Source organism: Spermophilus citellus (genome assembly GCF_964194105.1).
Source record: "Spermophilus citellus genome assembly, chromosome: X".
NCBI lineage: Eukaryota > Metazoa > Chordata > Mammalia > Rodentia > Sciuridae > Spermophilus > Spermophilus citellus.
Window position 1 is genome coordinate 87079810 of NC_138190.1, and position 19607 is coordinate 87099416.

Consider the following 19607-nt stretch of genomic DNA (forward strand, 5'->3'; position numbering starts at 1 on the left):
TTAATCCAGGCATCAGGAGGAAGGAAGAGTGCTTGAGAAGCACACTGTATCCATGATCAAGAATCAGTTTTATGATTTCTAGATGAGGAGAGTTAGTCTGATACTGACAGGGCAGTTCTAGGTGTTGATTCTAGCACTCAAGGTAAGGGTTCCCTTTCTCAAGCTACCATCTGATCTACTGCAACATATAACATGGGAATTTCACACATTCCAAGAGATTGATTTAGAGTCCCAAAAGAGATTTTGATTATATGATCAGCCAGTGAACCAGTGCTAGATTCACCCTTTAAAATCAAACTAAAATAGATGAAAGACTTTTTTTTATAGATTTTCAGATCCTTGAGAAGCCCTAGAACTAGATAACAGAAAGGCACTCCTCCTGGGGCTGGGGCTATGGTTCAGCAGTAGTGCACTTGCCTGGTATGTATGAGGCACTGGGTTCGATTCTCAGCACTGCATATAAATAAATAAAATAAAGGTCTATTAACAACTATGTGTGTGTGTGTTTCTTTCTTTCTTTCTTCATATATAAAGAAAGAAAGGCACTCCTCCACTTAGTAGTCAGGATTGTCATGGTTACCTAATGTTTCACATGACTCACTAGTACACCCTGCTCTCCCATAAAGTAGTATTTGCATTTCAAAGAAACTCTGTACTTAACAATTCCCTTGTGAAAACACCTGTTTCAATGATGAAAATTAAATTAAGGTCTAGAAAAGTTGAAACTTGCAAAGCAAAGTTATATTTGCTGTAGGATTTTCATTAATAACGATTTTATTAAAGGTGTAAGTGCACACCTATAAAAGAGACTTTGGTGAACAAATTCAGGGTTTTTTATTTTTTATTTTTTGTATGCTTGTATTTTTTTAAAAAAATTCAGGGTTTGATTACATGAAACATTTGTTCAGGAATAATGTCTTTCCTTTTCCTAATCACAACCAGCTTTATCATTAGCACAAAGTTTCTTATACATTCTTGTCAATTTTTTATCACTTTTATCATCCACTGTTAGGATAAACAAAGCTTAAAGGCATCCCAACTATCTGGTGTGTCCTTAAGTTTTTTTGTTTTGTTTGTTTGTTTGTTTGTTTTTTAATGCAGGTGGTAGAGGCTTTTGAATTTGATGGCATTATTACCAAATATATAATACAAGTTAGGTTTTCTAATTGATCAATCATGTTACATCCAATTTGAATTATGAAAATACTAGTACTAAATAAAAATAGGCTATTAGCTAAGACATAGGAATCCTTGTTATGTAGACGCATTTTATAGACCCTCACATTGTATCATATAATGTGATGTACTATTTTAATTATCTCACAACATTAGAATATATGACTTTTAATTATAAATGAAATTGATTGGGGGCTGAAGGGGGATTTAATAGAATTACAGTACAATTTCTCAACATTTAAATATTTTAACTATATACATGCTTTTAAAATGAGAAAAGACTTATCTAGTAATCCATCATTTTCTATAGGGTCTTGTCAATTTACTCATCTTCTTCCTACCTCATCTGTGAAGTTGAGAAAGATAACCTGTATTTAAAGTGACAAGTATTTCTACCCAGTCAAAAAATTTCTCTGTTCTGGGAAAGGGTCAGTTAAGATGAAGAAATGAGGCTAGTGAACAAGTATACAACTGTGCCTACTTCAACAAAGATATGACAAGCCCCAGACAGGACAACCATGTGCTGTACCAGGGAGACTAAACTATAGTTTTGACAAAGATTGTTGTTTCCCTAGCCTACAGCAGACGCACCAGAGCCATTGAGCCTAAAATGCATTTGCAATCTAGGACAATATGTGTCTCAGCAATAACTCATATGAAATGGCCTGTCTTTCTGATATCCTGTCTCCTAAATTTTAACTACATTCAGTGAGTAAGGGAGCCACAGAAAGAAATGAAGCTGATTTTTCTTCCATATTAGCAATATAGGGGCTCAAAGTTTAATTTCCCTTAAAGACACCATATTTCACCAAGAGACCAGGGGTACCATATGGATGTTGGATTATCACACAGTACACTTGTCAGTCCATCTGCTTGGCTTACCTTGGATTGTATAAGCGAGCAACACCAGTCCGCCCTTTAGCAGCTTTTCCAATAGTTTCAAATTTTTCAGAAGAAAGTTCTATGGCAGTCAGTTTTAACACCTGCCATAACCCATTTGAAATGGATCAAAGCTACACATCCTGTGTCTAAATTTCGTTCAATCTCTGTACTAGCCACTAATCTCATTATACACGGAACACTCTCTCACTAGGTGCTAAATTGAGTTCACAGTCCCCCTCTGAAATTCATACATTGAAGAAAATTTTATTCTAGTTTATAAAGAAGAAAACTAGCATCTGAGAGGGAATATTTCTGAGATAACTACTAGAAAATTAGTGAAGCACAAGCACTATTCCGTTTGCCTTTTGTTTATGGAGAAGTTGGTCATTTCCTGGTAAAATGCACACATGAAGAGCCTCCAAATCTAGTAATGTTGAAATTAAGTCTTCCTGATAAGGCATGGAGGCATATGTGTAGGAAGCACATTTTCTTTGCAAGAGTACAGTTTGGCTAGTTATAATAGATGTAGTAGACATTTTTGATACCTAGTCCAGTGCATCAACAGTTGCTGTGAGTGTTGACTGCAACATTAATATTTGCACCCTTGTCAGAACTACTTTGTCTAGGATACCTGGGGAGTCAAAACCTCCCTCTCTTCATCTGACCCAAACCATGCATCCTGGCTTGAAATCAGTGGATATAAAATCCTGGCTCTATTGTTTCAAAGGGTGTCAATTCCTTGGTACCCCTCATGTTACAGAGTTCCTTGGGCTGAGGCTAGACTTCAGCTAAACTATGTTTACACCTAGTTTCTTTCCCTATTCTATGTTATTCCCCGCACTTCCATATATGTTTCATGTAAGAACACTCCCTCAACAAACCATTATCACAAGAATCCTCATCTCATGTTATTCTTCTGGGGAACCCCACTTACAACACTAGTGTACTAATGTACATTTCATCTCTGTGTCTGTGTTCTCCATTTTCCTTTCCTGTGTCAAACCAACTCAATGCCTCCTTTTCTCATAGAGTTTGTGGCAGGACTTCCCAGAATTTGTTTCCCCAACACCCCACGTCCACTGTGAAGAATAGGGTTTGGGGAGTGAGGGGTTTCCTTCACACTAAAAAACATACTCCCTTTCCCTACACACACACACACACACACACACACACACACACACACACACAAACACGAGGGGGGAAAAAGAGAAATCTCTGAAAACACTGAGCACAGGGAACCTCTGACTTGTTTCCTAACAGTCCAAACAGTAAGAACTCAATGCTGATGGCTATATGATGCACCTTGCACCTGAAAGGCTAGATCTTACCCAAGTATCTTAGCCTCTCCAATTTTTGTCCTCTCTATATCCATCATAGCACAGGAGCTGCCTAACTGGTCCATTGAAAGGCTTATGAAAACTTGCATAATGGGCATCACAGCTATAACTAATGTGAAAAGATATCCTCTCATATTTTGGTAATGTGTATCCCCAGAAGCTTGGCATTACCTCCAAAGCACTGTGACAGGATGTCCTGCCATCCTAGTAGGATGGAATTTATTGTCTACATACAGTTATTTGTTTAGCAAACAGATGTCTGATATTTTTTTCACACCGAGTCCTGAGAACAAGGTTTCATATATGCTACATGACAAGACATCAAAAGGGAAGGTTATAATTATTATATTTTGTTCTTATGAAATATTCTGTTAATAGAATATTTATGAAGCATTTTAATGAACTAATAAGTGTAATACCCTGCAATGTTACCTGAAAAAATAACTCCAGGACAATATAAACTGTATGACTTGCAGCAAAGTAAAACACACATAACCACATTTTAACACAGAAAGACAAGAAATAGTCATTACAGGTAGCTTATTTAATTATTTTCTCCTTACTGCTTTCTGTAGTTTCTAACCTTTTTGTGGCTAGGATTAATATTTTACCAATCAGCTGTTCTCTTGTTCCGCTCTCCACCACAGGTCAGTCAGTCAGGCACCAGCACCACTACAACCACCATCAAGGCACCAGACACCACCACCAGTCCCACTAACTCCAAGCCCAGATTCTGAGCACTGACCATGTTGCTGCATTGATGAGAAAATCTGAAAGAGCTGTCAGGCTAGTGAGTGTATCTTGTGGGTGGGCAGGAGTTTGAAGCTGCAGTCAAGCTGGACCCAGGGGCAGGAGTGTTTGGAGGAGGGAAAGGAGGAAGGAAATGAGGCTTTGGGTTCTTCTTCCTACAGCATCACTTACCCAACCACTAGTGGACAGACTGGCAGACACAGATCAAAGCTAGAACCAGACAGGAACAAACAGTAAACAATGGGTAGTCCAACTTCCCAATATGAGTCCAAACCCTGACCTTTCCCTGTTCAGTGTTCAGGTTGACAAGCTTGTGTCACCTCACAGTCCTCTACTGCTAGGTTCCCTGACACAGCTGACTTCCCTCCTCCTTCTCAAATCACCAGTGCCAACCATTTCTACTGCTAGCACTGTCCTGTCTTTTAGAAGACATGAAATGAGAAAGAGGCTGGGTTTGGGTATCCTTGTGGGGAATCAGAAAAGCACCTTCAAACTTGAAAACTGTGTTACCACCCTCAACCCCCATGATAGGAGTTTCCAATCTGTAGCCACCTTCACAGGGACCTACAGAGATGAGGACAGGCTTCCTCCTCATCTTTTTCCTTTCACTGCCACAATCTCACTGACTTCAAGAAAATAGGGAGCTGGTACCTGAACAGGAACCACTATCTGGACCAAGACTTCAGCACCTCAGCTCCTGATGATATGAGGCCATGTCACTCGTGAATTTGGCCCCAGTTTTCTACTCATTATTAGTAAAGCAGAGGACAACTTGCCTTCCCTGCCTTCCCTCCTTCTCTGACTCCACTAACACACATACTGCCTTCCCTCTTGTTCTTTCCACACTTATACAAGAATGACATCCTTCTCTGATTACTAGAAGAGACACCATCTCCTCCTGAGCTACGACCTTTCTATTTCTTTTCTGGGGAACAGCCTCATCCTTCTCCCTGTTCTCTCCACCTCTTTTTTGAAATAACCAATGTTCACCTCTGGAATCCTGAAAACACCTGAAAATGGGGATGGGGGATGAGTGTCAAAAAAAAGCAACAGAGAGTAGGAATGGATTTTGTTATTTGCTAGCATTTATTTCTATATGTTTTACACAAATGTGTATTCCTTTTATTATTGGAAAATTATAAAATTATTTATTTTTAAAAGGCATGTCATAAACAATAATTCTCAAGGCATAATGTGTTATACATGCCATTCAAAGAAATCTTAATATCTTCTACATATTGTAACCTGAAAACAGCATAACTTACAAATCTGCTAATATGCTATAACCATATAGCTTTATTTCTGGGATACAAAGATAGTTCACTGTTGGGAAGCCATTCCTTAAATTGTTCATTTTTCCACACATTTACTGAGCACTGTTTTTGATGCTGTGGTTATAGCAATGAATAAAGTTGACCTAAATTTCTAATCCCTAGCCCTTAATCCTGGTAAAAGAAACAATAAATTAACAAAATAAACAAAAATATAGCATATTGTTTGAGATAAGTACAAAAGAGTAAAAAAAAAGGCAGGAAAAAACAAAGAGAGCATGACATGAAGTCAAGATGGGTTGAACTTTTAGAAAAAAATGACCAGAGAAAGACTCACTAGAAAGGTCACCTATTAGATAAAGACCTAAAGTCAGTGAGGGATGTATGGTGATGACTAGGAGAAGGACATCTCAGGCAGGGGCGTAAGCAAACCAAAGGTTCTGTGAAAGGAACATGTCCAGGATGTTCCAGAAACATCAAGGAAGGCAGGATGACTAGAGAAAGAGAGCAATAGATGATAAGACAGAAATGTAACAATGTTCAATAGGGCAAGGCCCTGTTAGTTGTAGTAAGTATTTTTGTATTTACTGTAAAAAATACAGGGAAAGGATGGAGAGTTTGTACAAAGGACATTGTCTCTGGATGTGTTGAGAATAGACTATAGGGAGACAAAAGTGGTAAAGAAAGTGGTCTATATACATCATTCATTACAACAGCAAACTGATGGAGAAAAGGAAGCTTACAATCAAAATGTTAGCCATTCTTAACTTTTAAAAATACTATTAGTGAAATCGGAATAAAGAAACTTCATTTATCTAGTAAAGAATCATATGTAAATTTAGTGTTCCATTATTGGTTAGATTAAATTAGATTTAAAAAAAATCCAGCCCCAATAACGAATATGTTGGAAGCTCTCTGACCCGGAAAATTCATCACTCCCTGTGGGCTACCAAGACCACATAATTATGACTAGTCTCCACTCACTGACATTATTTCTGTACACTAAATTTGTGTGATACCAGTAAATATAAGTGAAAATATCCTTGAAAAAAAGAAAATATCAGAAACAGCAAAAGTTCCACTAAATGATGAAACAAAATATGTATTCCCATTGATTTCTAGAACAAGATCAGGAGACTTGCAAGGAAGTCTTGGTCAAATGCAGAAAAGGAAAAAAGACAAATACTGGAAAGAAAGAAATGGAAAAAATCATTTTTGGGCAATTACATAAAGTATATACCTAAACAAATCAAAGGTATCACCTGAAAACTATTGAAATTAGTAAGACAGATCACACACAATTGGTAAATTCAAAATAAATATCCAATAGAACATTTTCTCTTAAATGAAAAATTTCCTATCAGAAAGTATAATTAGGAAAAGAAATAGTATTTCATCCTCAAAGACTACATTAAATACATAAGAAAATCCTACCAAACAATATGAATTACTTAGCTAAATAAACTCCTGAAATTTGATTTACACAGTGAAGCAAAATGAAGTTAACATACTTAGAGAGAAAGTCTCAATTTTAAGGTGTTAATGTTCTTCAATTTAATCTGCTGATTTGCTGCAATTACAATACAAATTCCAATGCTTTTCTTTTTATTATTGTTGCTCAATTTGAAACTTGATTAGTAAGTGTAAATGCATCTGCTAATATGTGCATAGAAGAAAATTGGAAATTGTTAGTAGTGGCAAGGAGTGGAAAAAAATAGAACAAGTTTCTTTCCAAGTATAGTTTATTTCCTTAATTTTTGTGGTGCTAGGGATTGGACCAAGGACCTTGCCCATGTCTTATCAGTGTTCTACCACTGAGCTACATCCCTAGCCTGTTTTGAATATTATTACCAAGACAAAAAAAAAAAAAACCAAGATTCCTAATCTGGACTATTATATGTAACACAGACCCTTAAGGACATTGTCTTGGCTCTTATTATCTGCAGAAGGAGTCACTGACCCCTTGAGAAGCCCATGAAGTCAAGGACCTCTAATCCTACCCCCTAAAGTATGCTTAAGCATACATATAGTCACAAAACAAATCTTGCGAATACAATTTCAGGTGGTCTACAGAGTTGGCCAGGTGAGAATGCCTATTCTAGGCCAGTCAGTGTGGTCAGTCAGGATTGTTGCTTGGGTCTGGCCATACATTTGACTAAGGGGACCCCAAGGTGGATATGAACTAGCAAGCAGTGACCTTGCAGCAAGGCTAGTCTCTTCATAGGTGTCCTGGAGTTAAGGAGGAGAGAAGCCCTAGAGGCTACACCTCTCAGGCCATGTGGTAGTAGCACATAGTGATAAAAACAGTATTTACAAGGGCACTATGAATAAAAATAGACAATAGGCAGGCCTGGGAGTTAGCCTCAGCAATCAAGTGTTCAGGCTGTGTGGAAATTTTCAGCTGCAGCAGCAGGTGGGAACACCAATCTTTTCTATGCACAGTTAAGTTACCCCTAGAGGAATCTGAAGGATGGAGAGAAGGGGCCAAATGCATTTACTCAGGTCACCACCTTGGCTACGTATCCATGTATATTTTTGAAAAAAGTAACAGAGGAAAGTATCTGAATTCAGTGGACGAAAGGCTCTGAAATATGGGAGGGGGTAGTAGAACAGTACCTTCCATCCCTCTTGAAAGGACAGGGAGGATTTGACTAGCTTGCACCCTTCACACCCTTAATTTCCTTCGATTCCCAGCTCATCCTTTTGCCCTGAGTTGAATCACTAAACTGGAATATAATCCAAGGACAGGTACTGAAAACTGTCATAGTTATAACCATCAAATTACAGAAGGTTCACACAGCAGTCAGGAATGGTTTGGTAATATTAAATAAATGCGTTTCTTTAACAGAACAAGACAGGGTCATTTATTTGTCCAACTTAGAAGGTTCCCCAGAAGGAGGAAAATTAACATATTATTTGTCCAAAAATAAATAAGACTGGACAAATGAACATCTCTCCATGAATCAATTTACAGATCATATTGAAATATGCTTACTTTGTTGAGAAAAAAAATCCATTTTTAGATGTTCAAACACCTTAGCGTGTTCTGAAAACACCACGTGGTCAATAGAATTCATTTTCTATGTGGTAAAAATTAACCAAAATTAATGGTGCCTTCCAATGAAGTGGGAAATCTTGTTTTGTTTACTTAGCAACACACGCTGTCCCTTTTTTGTTGCTGTTTCCCACACTGAATTCTTGTTTTATTGTGATTTTCAGTATAAAAATAAAGTGTGGTAATAGTTTTAAAAATAAAATAAGAATATTCCGAAGTATAGACCCCATTCCTATTTCTTGTTTCCTTTCTGATACTCTGTTCTTTATCTATAGGGGAGCATGAAACTGCAAGGGAAATGGGGGGGATAGGTAAAGGCTGGAAGATTGGAAATAGAGGGACAAGTATCCATAGCCCAGAAAAGAATGAAAAATTTCCTCCAACAAAAAGTATGTGTGTGTATATATATATATATATATATATATATATATATATACACACACACACACACACACACACACACACACATACACACACACACACACACACACATACACACACACACACACACACACATACACACACACACACACATATATACACACACACACAATTGCTGTTCCAGAAGATGCATCCCCTCCCCGGTAACCAGAGAAAAGCAAATTCTTACATGGAGAAAGGGCTACTTCTGTTCTGGCCTCCGGAACTACAAAGGCAAAGAATGAGTGACAGGACCTGATGTGGTGGGGTGAGATGAGAGTGGGGATAAAGGAGGGGGCTCACACTCTTGGTGGGAGTGGAAAGCGGGGAACCCAAGCTTACTGGAGATGCAGCCCTCACGTGACTAGGAGCTGACGTGGGCAAAGGTACTTAAAGCCCTGGCCGCCGACTCCCTGTCCTCCTCTGGGTACCAACTCTATTACCCTGCGCACTGCTGAACATTTAACCCAGGCCAGGAGGAGGAGGAGAAGGAGGAGGAGAAGGAGGAGGCGGAGGAGGAGGAGGAGGAGGAGGAGGAGAAGGAGGAGAACATTTCCCCTGATCCCTGCAGGTGGGTGTGAGGGTAGGCATGTCCTGGGACCATTGAATAGGAGTAGCCTAGGGATGCGGGAATCTAAAGCCTCGCTTGCCCTCTTCTTCAGGCCTGCTTTCAAGATTGGATCCGTGGCGCCCAGACGTAGCTTGTTTTGGTGGGTGGAGGGAAGAGAGGGTGGGAAAGAAAAAAACCTTGATGGATTTTGAGAGGAATCCGCTTGCTTCCTCTTCCAGCCAATGCTTTGTTTTTGTTTTTATTTTATTTTTTGATACCCAGGCCCTGCACCCCACATCCTGTCCTGTTTTGAGAGGAGGAGGGAAGAGAAATAAACGTGGCAGCGCACACAAGGCCAGCGGGGAGGTTGGGAATGGGTGACCGCAGGGGCTGCAGTAGGGAAATAATCTGGACGTTTCACTCCCGCCCTTACTTTGCAGACATCCCCCACCCCTACCATCCCTGTCCTCCCCTCCCCTCCCCTCCCCGGCGAGCCCTCTGTCTTTTGAGGGTACTGGGAAATGGGTGTGCCAGCCTCTGTAAAAGAGATGGCAGGTTTGGCGCTGTCTGAGCTTCATAGGAGGGGGGAACCCTGAAAACCACCGTTCTAATACCCAGACTGCTTTTACAGACACCTCCGGCTCGCAAGGCTTTTCACCCTCATCTTTTCAGTCCTGGAAAAGGAATTCGGGTATGCCGGAGGGAGAAATGGCGGTTATCGGAGGACTGGCGTGGGGGGAGGGGGCGGGAGGCGGAGCCCAGAGCGGAGAAACCCTGGAAAATCACGACCCTGAAATCGAGAAGGCAAAACTGCTCCTGTTCTGCAGGATAATGCAGTCTAACGCTAGGCCTGGAGGTTAAGGAGTAAAAAATAGGGGAGTAACACTAAATCGACTGGCTAAAATCCCCCATGCTGCGACTGATCCAGCATTCTGTAGAAGTACCCCTTCTCACCAATTCCCACCCACTCCCTCTCCCCCCCGCCCCGCCGCCTCCCCCCGCCCCGCCGCCTCCCCTCGCCTCCCGCTAGGGTGCAGAAGAAGGGGTGTGGCGGTGTTCTGGGAGAAATGGCGGCTGGGGGCGGGGCAAAGAGGAAGGAGGGGTTGAGTGCCTGGGGAGCCTGCGCAAGAGGGGGGATTGGGGGTGGGATAGGAGGAATAGAGGAAACGAGGGAATTGAGAGGTAGAATTGTTGAAAATTTTGGTGTGCGAATAATACTGAAAGGCGATTAATAGGAATCTTGTTTTGGGTGCTGATCCATCCACCAGGCTTTCAGTCTCCAACGTCTGCAGTCTGTATTTCTGCCCTTTAGTCTGTCTTTGGCATGAAGCTCTAACTAAACCGAAGGAAGAAGCAACCTTGAAACCTCTGAGGTCAGTGTTGAGGGTGGCAACTGTCTGGGGACCGTGGTGTGGGTGTGGCAGAAATCATAGCAGAGTAAGACCATAGCTCCTCCTCCTGCATCTTCTCTCTCCTGAAAAGAACCCCTTGCCTAGGCCAGTACTTTTTGGTGCAGAGGAAGGGGCGTGGCATTCACCTTAGTTAACAGTTTAAGGAGAAAAGGCTAGGGAGGAAAAAGAGGAACCTTAGTGGGGGGGGGAAGGGGAGGGATTTTGATCCACAAGAATACAAATCATGAAGGGAACCAGAATATGTTCACCAAAGACTCAAAAAAAGCCTTTTGTTATCTGTCTGCAGGTCCATTTGCCTCTTAGGCTCTGTGCAACTGCAGGTCCAGTGGAAAACAGCTAACTGCTTCTCATCCCAGGAAGGTGGTATGTGTACCATCTAGGCACCTACACGGGTGGGGGTGGGAACATCAGGACTGAATCTGAGAGTTCTCACTCTCCACTAGTCTTCATACTGCCTCTCATCAAGGGCCAAGGAAATTCTTTTGTCACTGAGAGGGTAAGCTAGGGTGAAGATAGGACCTGTTCTCTAAATCAGCAAACACAGGCCTTGGCACATGTATTTGGATGCTAGCACACCCACAAAGCGTTGTGCTCCTAAACTCTCTTGTAAGTAGGCCTGGTTAGACCACAAAGGGAGCCAGAGCCCTAAACCTCATTTTTTTATTAAAATTTTTTATACCTTTATTTTATTTATTTATTTTCATGTGGTGCTGAGGATCAAAACCCAGGGCCTCACACATGCTAGATGTGCACTCTACTGCTGAGCCACAACCCCAGCCCACCCTAATCATTTCTAACATTTACCCCAGGGTTCTGCTCAGCTCACAGCCTCAGCAAAACTCACAAGCCTGAGCTGAAGACCTCACCTTGACGTGCACACATCCCACTTAGGCAAGCCAATTCTACACCCTGGATCAGAGAATCACACCAGCTGCACCATGAGCCGTGTTCGGGATGCTGGCTGTGTAGCTGCAGGGATAGTGATTGGGGCTGGTGCCTGGTACTGCGTCTACAAATACACCAGGGGAAGAGACCAGAAGAAGAAGAGACTGGCCAAGCCCAAGAACCGGGCTGCAGCTGGGACTGGAGCCAGGGCTAAAGCTGGGCTAAGGGCTGGGTTCACTATTGACCTTGGGCCAGGATTCAGTCCCCCAGCTCCAGTCCATACTGGGGCAGAGGACAAGGCTCAGGATGAAGCCTCTGCTCTTGATACTGCAGGAGCTGAGCCAGTGGTCCCAGCTGTGTCTAGCCCCGAGGCTCAGAGTGGGGCAGGAAATCAGGTCCAGGAGACAGATGGAGCTGGGGTTGGGCCTAAGACTGAATCAGTAGTCGTGGCTGCAGCAGCCTCTTCAGTGGCACCACCTCCTATGGTGGCAGAGGCTCCCACAGCTGCAGAGGCCCCTGCAGTGGCAGAAGCTCCCAGCACAGCAGAGGCGTCAAGGGCTTCAACACCTCCCAGAGCGGCAGTGACTCCTGGGGCAGCAGCACCTCCTGGGGCAGCAGCACCTCCCGGGGCAGCAGTGACTCCTGGGGCGGCAGCAGCACCTCCCAAGGCAGCAGTGACTCCCGGGACAGCAGCAGCACCTCCCAGGGCAGCAGTGACTCCCGGGGCAGCAGCAGCACCTCCCAGGGCAGCAGTGACTCCCGGGGCAGCAGCAGCACCTCCCAGGGCAGCAGTGACTCCCGGGGCAGCAGCAGCACCTCCCAGGGCAGCAGTGACTCCCGGGGCAGCAGTGACTCCCGGGGCAGCAGCAGCACCTCCCAGGGCAGCAGTGACTCCCGGGGCAGCAGCAGCACCTCCCAGGGCAGCAGTGTCTCCCGGGGTGGCAGCAGCACCTCCCAGGGCAGCAGTGACTCCCGGGGCAGCAGCAGCACCTCCCAGGGCAGTAGCGACTCCTGGGGCAGTGGCACCTCCCGGGGCAACAGCACCTCCCAGGGCAGCAGCACCTCCCGGGGCAGCAGCACCTCCCAGGGCAACAGCACCTCCCAGGGCAGCAGCACCTCCCAGGGTTGCAGCATCTCCAGGGGCAGCAGCAACTTACGGGGCAGAGGCAGCTCATGGGGGAGCAGCAGCAGCTTCCGGGGCAGCAGCAGTGCCTCCCAGGGCAGCAGCACCTCCTAGAGCAGCAGTGTCTCCTGGTACAGCAGCACCTCCCAGGGCAGCAGCATCTGCTGTGGTGGCAGCAGCCTCAGAGGCTGTGGAGGCTCCTGGGGTGGCAGCACCTACTGAGGTAGCCCGGACTTCTGGAATGGCAGCACCTGCAGAGGTGGCCGAGTCTCCTGTGCCCACACTGCCTGCTGGGTCAGCAGCACCTACTGGGGCTGCAGAGGCTCCTGGAACTTCAGGGTCTCCTAGAACAGCAGTAGCTGGCAAGAAAGCAACCCCTGGGGCTCACACTGGAGCTATACCTAAGGCTGCCTCTGCCACTGGAGCTGTGCCCAAAGGTGGAGCCAAGGGTGGAACCCGGTCCCGGACTGGAGGCAAAGGCAAGAGCAAGAAAAACAAGGTTGAAGTAGATGAATTGGGAATGGGATTCCGCCCTGGGGATGGGGCTGCAGCAGCTGCTGCAGCCTCCGCTAATGGGGGAGAGGCTTTCCTAGCAGAGGTCCCTGATTCTGAGGAAGGGGAATCTGGGTGGACTGACACAGAGTCGGATTCGGATTCTGAACCAGAAACCCAGCGCAGAGGGAGAGGGAAAAAACCTGTTCCCATGCAGAAGCGCCCCTTTCCATATGAAATTGATGAGATTCTGGGTGTCCGAGATCTCAGGAAAGTACTTGCCTTGCTTCAGAAATCAGATGATCCCTTCATTCAACAGGTAGCTTTGCTCACCTTGAGCAACAATGCCAATTATTCATGTAACCAAGAGACGATTCGCAAATTGGGAGGCCTCCCAATTATTGCAAACATGATCAACAAAACTGATCCTCACATTAAAGAAAAAGCTTTAATGGCCATGAATAACCTGAGTGAAAATTATGAAAACCAGGGCCGTCTTCAGGTATACATGAACAAAGTAATGGATGATATTATGGCCTCTAACCTGAACTCAGCAGTACAGGTAGTTGGACTAAAATTTTTAACGAACATGACTATTACCAATGACTACCAGCACCTGCTTGTCAATTCCATTGCAAACTTTTTCCGTTTGTTATCTCAGGGAGGTGGGAAAATCAAGGTTGAGATTTTGAAAATACTTTCCAATTTTGCTGAAAATCCAGATATGCTTAAAAAACTTCTCAGTACCCAAGTGCCGTCATCATTTAGTTCCCTGTATAATTCTTACGTGGAATCAGAAATTCTTATCAATGCCCTTACTCTATTTGAGATTATCTATGACAATCTCAGAGCAGAAGTGTTCAACTACAGAGAATTCAACAAAGGTTCCCTTTTTTACTTATGCACTACATCTGGAGTGTGCGTTAAGAAAATTCGAGCCTTAGCAAATCACCATGACCTCTTGGTAAAAGTGAAAGTTATAAAACTGGTGAACAAATTTTGATTGTTGTGTGCTCTCAAAAGACTTGAAATTCCTTGTTCTTGTAGTCTGGAAGCATTGAAAATTGAAAGTTACTGCTTTTCCATTTGCTTGTATAGTAAAGGGATCCTTTCAGCTGCCAGTTTTGAATAATGTATCATCCAGAGTGATCTTATCTGTGACAGTCATTTATGAATACCAAATAGTCGTCTTGTACTGAAAACACATTTGTGATTTTAATCGTGCTGCTTAGATGGAATATTTTTACTGGTTCTTCTATGTGACTTGACAGTGAATCTGTCCATCGTGAATGGCCTACTCTGCTATTATTTGTTTTGACTTGAATTTATCCACCAAAGACTTCATTTGTGTATCATCAATAAAGTTGTATGTTTTAAATGACAAGAAATTGTCTTCATGCTTTAATTTGAAATCTAGCTGAAGAGATAAGGGACATGAATACAAAAGGATTACTAACAGTACATGAGCATGTGCTTATTATCAAATATATGCTCTCTGGTTAAATAAAGCAGAGCTTGCTGAGGAAAGCTTCCATGAGCCAGGGTACAGGTTGGAAGGGCAGTCCAGGAGGGGAAATGGTTTGAAGAAAGGCATGGAAGTGGGAAATCCATTCCTGCAATAGGAAGAAAGCTAGTTTGCCTGGAATAGAAGTGATGGGAAGAGGAACAACGAAAGTTTAAAGTGAGGAAATTTTAAATAAATCTTGACCCTTAAACTGAGATATTGAAATGTTCTGTCATGTTCTGGGAGACACTGGACATTGTTGACAAAAGGAACAATCATTTGGCAGCAATGTGCAAGATGGATTGGACATGGCATGGGGTTGGGGTGGAGACTGGAAATGAGAACATTTGTTACAAAGTTATAATCCAAGCATGACATGATGAAGGGTGAAATGGGATTATGGCTAAAGGAAATATTAAATATGTTAATTATAAGAGACTTATAAAAATAAAAAAGAGCCGAGATCTGCCATATGCCACCTATCTATATGCTCTGATGCTGGTCCTGACAGCATTGCCCTTTTTCTTGGGCAAATGTAAAGATTGTTTAATGACAAAAGGAATTCCCATTTTGGATGAGAAAAAAAAAAAAAAAAAAAACAGTGTGTCCAGGCACAGTGGTGCATGCCTGTAATTCAGCAGCTCAGGAGGGAGGCTGAGGCAGGAGGATTACGAGTTCAAAGCCAGCCTCAGCAATGGCTAGGTGCTAAGCAACTCAGTGAGACCCTGTCTCTAACTAAAATACAAAATAGGGCTGGGGATGTGGCTCAGTGGTTGAGTGCCCCTGAGTGCAATCCCCAATTAAAAAAAAAAAAAAAAAAAGCAAATGTGGCAGAAAGAATGACTATTGGTATAGACCAGTGGTTGATTTCCTAAGGGTAGAGATCTAGGTCTGCCTTCCTTTGGAAGAGAAGTAATGGTAAGATCTTTTGGGGAGCCCCACCACCACTCCTCATTTCATCTAAGAGCAAGTACACCTTCCTTCTCCCCCGGCCTCCTGCAACCGGCCCACTGAAGAAATGAAAACAGAAAATTATAAGGGTCTGAGAGATTTTTCCGAACTCAGCATGCTTTTCTCACATTGAATATAATGCAACTATTAAAACTATTATACACCATGGAGACTATGGTTAATAACAGTATATTATACGTCTGAATATTGCTGTGAGAGTAGATTCTATAACCACAAAATGATCACCATGTAAGGTAATGCATATAAGTAGGCTGATTTAACCATTCCATAATGTATACATATATCAAAACATTATATTGTTCCCAAAAAATGTGTAAAATATTTATTTTTTAATTAAAAATAAATTTTAGGGCTGAATTCAAGCTCCCATTCACCTGCTTCCCGCAGACAAACAGCTGTGACTCAGCACTAATCCATCCGGCTGAAACAACTGGTCAGCCCTTCTGTTCCTACGGAGGTAAATGCCTACCGAGCCTTCATAGGTAGTGGCCACAGGTTTGAAACGGGGCTTGGGAGAGACAGTAAGGACCCACCCATTGCATTGGTCGCCCGGCAAGGGGAAACGAACTGTCGCCATTTGCAAGAGACACCACCATGGCAGAGAACTGACGTCATCAGACTGCGGCGGAGGAGATAACTTCATTGAAACCTGTGGCTACAGGTGCGTAATTCCCTAGCCTTCCCTCTCCACACATCGGGGAAACCTTAAGGGCCCCTCCCAGCTCTCCCGTGAGCACGATAGCCAGACCCAGGGAATCAGAGGTGGGGCGGGACCCGCGGCGCGGAACTACCGCTCCCACCAGTGCTGACAGCTGAGGTCTCTTGCACCAGCTACCGGGGGCGTGGCTACCGGAGGGCAAGTAAAATTCGCTGAGGATTCTCAGCCCCAAGCTCTACAAACTTAGGGTCTGAGGGAATGGCAAACTGGAAGAGTGTGCCCAGTCGTTCATGAAAACAGGGCTCCCGGGAGCAGCAGACCTGGCGTGTAGCCAGTATTGTGGTGAGCAGCACCCGTGAGAGGGGCCTGGCTAGAGGAAAAGTGGGGAAGTGACTAGACAAGAGGAGACCCTAGACACTCAGGATTGGAGACTCGCCCAGTCTGGGAGGAGGAGCTGCTGCACAGTGATTGGTTCCCGCGTATTGACAGGAGAAACTTGGCCTGGTGGGCACAGCGCCACCTACTGGAAGAGAAGTTAATCAAACTCTAAGACAGCATTTATTAGTTTTTTTTTCTTTTCTCTTTTTTTTGATTTCAGTTTTTCTTTCATTTTCATTTTTCTTTGTTGTTTTTTTAAATTTTTTTTTACAATTTTTTTAAAATTTTTTTTCTTCTAATTTTAATTTTAATTTTTTTACTATTTTTTTTTAATTTTTTTTCTTTTTTATTTCCTATTTTTTTCTTCTTTTGTCTTTTCATTTCTTTTCAATTATCTTATCCCCGCTTCCTTGAATTCTACCTGCTTACTCTCATTCTCTTTAGTGACTTCTTCCCTTCCCTTCTAATACCTTTCCTCCCAAGCATCTAATAAATTTATAGGAGTAAACAGTAACTCATCAGTCAAACAGAACAAGAAGTAACATGAGCAGCTTCAAAAAGCAAGGAAGAAAAGGAGTACAAACAATGCAGGACAGCCTAAATATTCAGGAGGACCTAGAGTCATCAGAAAAATGGTCATATAAAGAACTCAAGGAACACCTTAGACAGATGGAATGGAACCTTAAAGAGGATACAAGACAGCAAATTCAAGCAGCGAAAGAACACATTGAGAATGAATTACACAAACAGATAAAAGAAGAAGTTAAGCATCTTTATCAGGAGATAGAGATTATAAAAAATAATCAAACAATAATTCTAGAAATGAAGGAAACAATAAACCAAGTTAAAAACTCAATTGAGAGTATCACTAACAGAGTGGAGCAAGTAGAAGCCAGAACGTCAGATAATGAAGACAAAATATATCATCTTGAAAAGAGTCTAGCCAACTCAGAAAGGCTGGTAAAAAAATCACAAGAAAAACATCCAAGAGTTATGGGATAACATAAAAAAAAAACAAACTTACGAGTCATCAGGATAGAAGAAGGTACAGAGATTCAAACCAAGGGAATGAGTAACCTGCTGAATGAAATAATTACAGAAAACTTTCCAGAAATAAAAAAGGAAACAGATATACAAATTGAAGATGCATACAGGACACCGAGCACACAAAATCACAGTAGACCAACGCCAAAGACACATTGTTATGAAGATATCCAATATACAGAACAAAGAGAAAATATTAAAAGCTACAAGAGAAAGGAGACAGATTACATTCAGGGGTAAACCAATAAGGTTAACAACGGATTTTTCATCACAGACACTGAAAGCAAGAAGGTCATGGAACAATGTATTTCAAACACTGAAAGACAATGGATGCCAACCAAGAATTCTGTATCCAGCAAAATTAAGCTTCAGGTATGACAACGCAATAAAAATCTTTCATGATAAACAAAAGTTAAAAGAATTTGCAGCCAGAAAACCAGCATTGCAAAGCATTTTGAGCAAAACACTACACGAGGAAGAAATGAAAAACAATAACCAAAACCATCAGTAGGAAGTGCCTCGGTAAAGACAGAGGGCGAGGGGAAAGACAATCATGGAGAAACAAACTAAAAATTTTTAAAAAAAGGATAAACAATCAAACATGGATGGAAGTTCAAACCATATATCAATAGTAACTCTGAATGTTAATGGCTTAAACTCTCCAATGAAGCGACATAGGCTGGTATCATGGATTAAAAAAACAAATCCAACAATATGCTGCCTCCAGGAGACACATCTGATTGCAAAAGACATACACAGGCTGAAGGTGAAAGGATGGGAAAAAATATACCACGCACACGGTCCTCGTAAGCAAGCAGGGGTGGCCATCCTCATATCGAATAAAATCGACTTCAAGACTAAGTTAATCGAAAGGGATAAAGAAGGACATTATATACTGTTAAAAGGAACCATTCACCAACAAGACATAAAAATTATCAATATTTATGCACCAAATAATGGTGCTGCGACATTCATAAAACAAATTCTCCTCAAGTTCAAGAATCAAATAGACCACAACATAATAATTATGGGTGACTTCAACACACCTCTCTCACCATTGGACAGATCCTCCAAACAAAAGTTGAATAAAGAAACTATAGAACTCAATATCACAATCAATAACCTAGACTTAACTGACATATATAGAATATATCAACCATCATCAAATGGATATACTTTTTTTTCTCAGCAGCACATGGATCCTTCTCAAAAATAGACCATATATTTTGCCATAGGGCAACCCTCAGTAAATATAAAGGGGTGGAGATAATACCTTGCATTTTATCTGATCATAATGGAATGAAACTGGAAATCAATGATAAAAGAAGGAAGGAAAAATCCTACATCACATGGAAAATGAACAATATGTTACTGAATGATCAATGGGTTACAGAAGACATAAAGGAGGAAATCAAAAAATTCTTAGAGATAAATGAAAATACAGACACAACATATTGGAATCTATGGGACACAATGAAAGCAGTTTTAAGAGGAAACTTCATCGCCTGGTGGTCATTCCTCAAAAAAAGAAAAAAACCAACAAATAAATGAGCTCACACTTCATCTCAAAGCCCTAGAAAAGGAAGAGAAAAACAACATCAAATGTAGCAGAAGGCAAGAAATAATTAAAATCAGAGCGGAAATCAATGAAATTGAAACAAAAGAAACTATTGAAAAAATTAACAAAACTAAAAGTTG

The 19607-nt window shown here is 42.2% G+C and overlaps 1 protein-coding gene across 5 annotated transcripts; it reads left to right on the forward strand.

Moving 5' to 3' along the window:
- Window positions 1–9310: 9310 nt before the first annotated feature.
- ARMCX2 (armadillo repeat containing X-linked 2) lies at window positions 9311–14731 on the forward strand. Of its 5 annotated transcripts, XM_081276482.1 has the most exons (6): window positions 9311–9462; window positions 9724–9807; window positions 10073–10132; window positions 10710–10814; window positions 11140–11216; window positions 11663–14731. In XM_081276482.1, exon 6 carries the CDS (start codon window positions 11792–11794, stop codon window positions 14354–14356), a length of 2565 nt encoding a protein of 854 aa, XP_081132608.1. In that variant the 5' UTR covers window positions 9311–9462; window positions 9724–9807; window positions 10073–10132; window positions 10710–10814; window positions 11140–11216; window positions 11663–11791; the 3' UTR covers window positions 14357–14731. The 5 variants fall into 5 exon arrangements, with proteins under 5 accessions (XP_081132608.1, XP_081132607.1, XP_081132611.1 ...); XM_081276481.1 differs by having other exon boundaries at window positions 9724–10132; XM_081276485.1 differs by having other exon boundaries at window positions 9724–10132; window positions 11140–11213.
- The last annotated feature ends 4876 nt before the right edge of the window (window positions 14732–19607 follow it).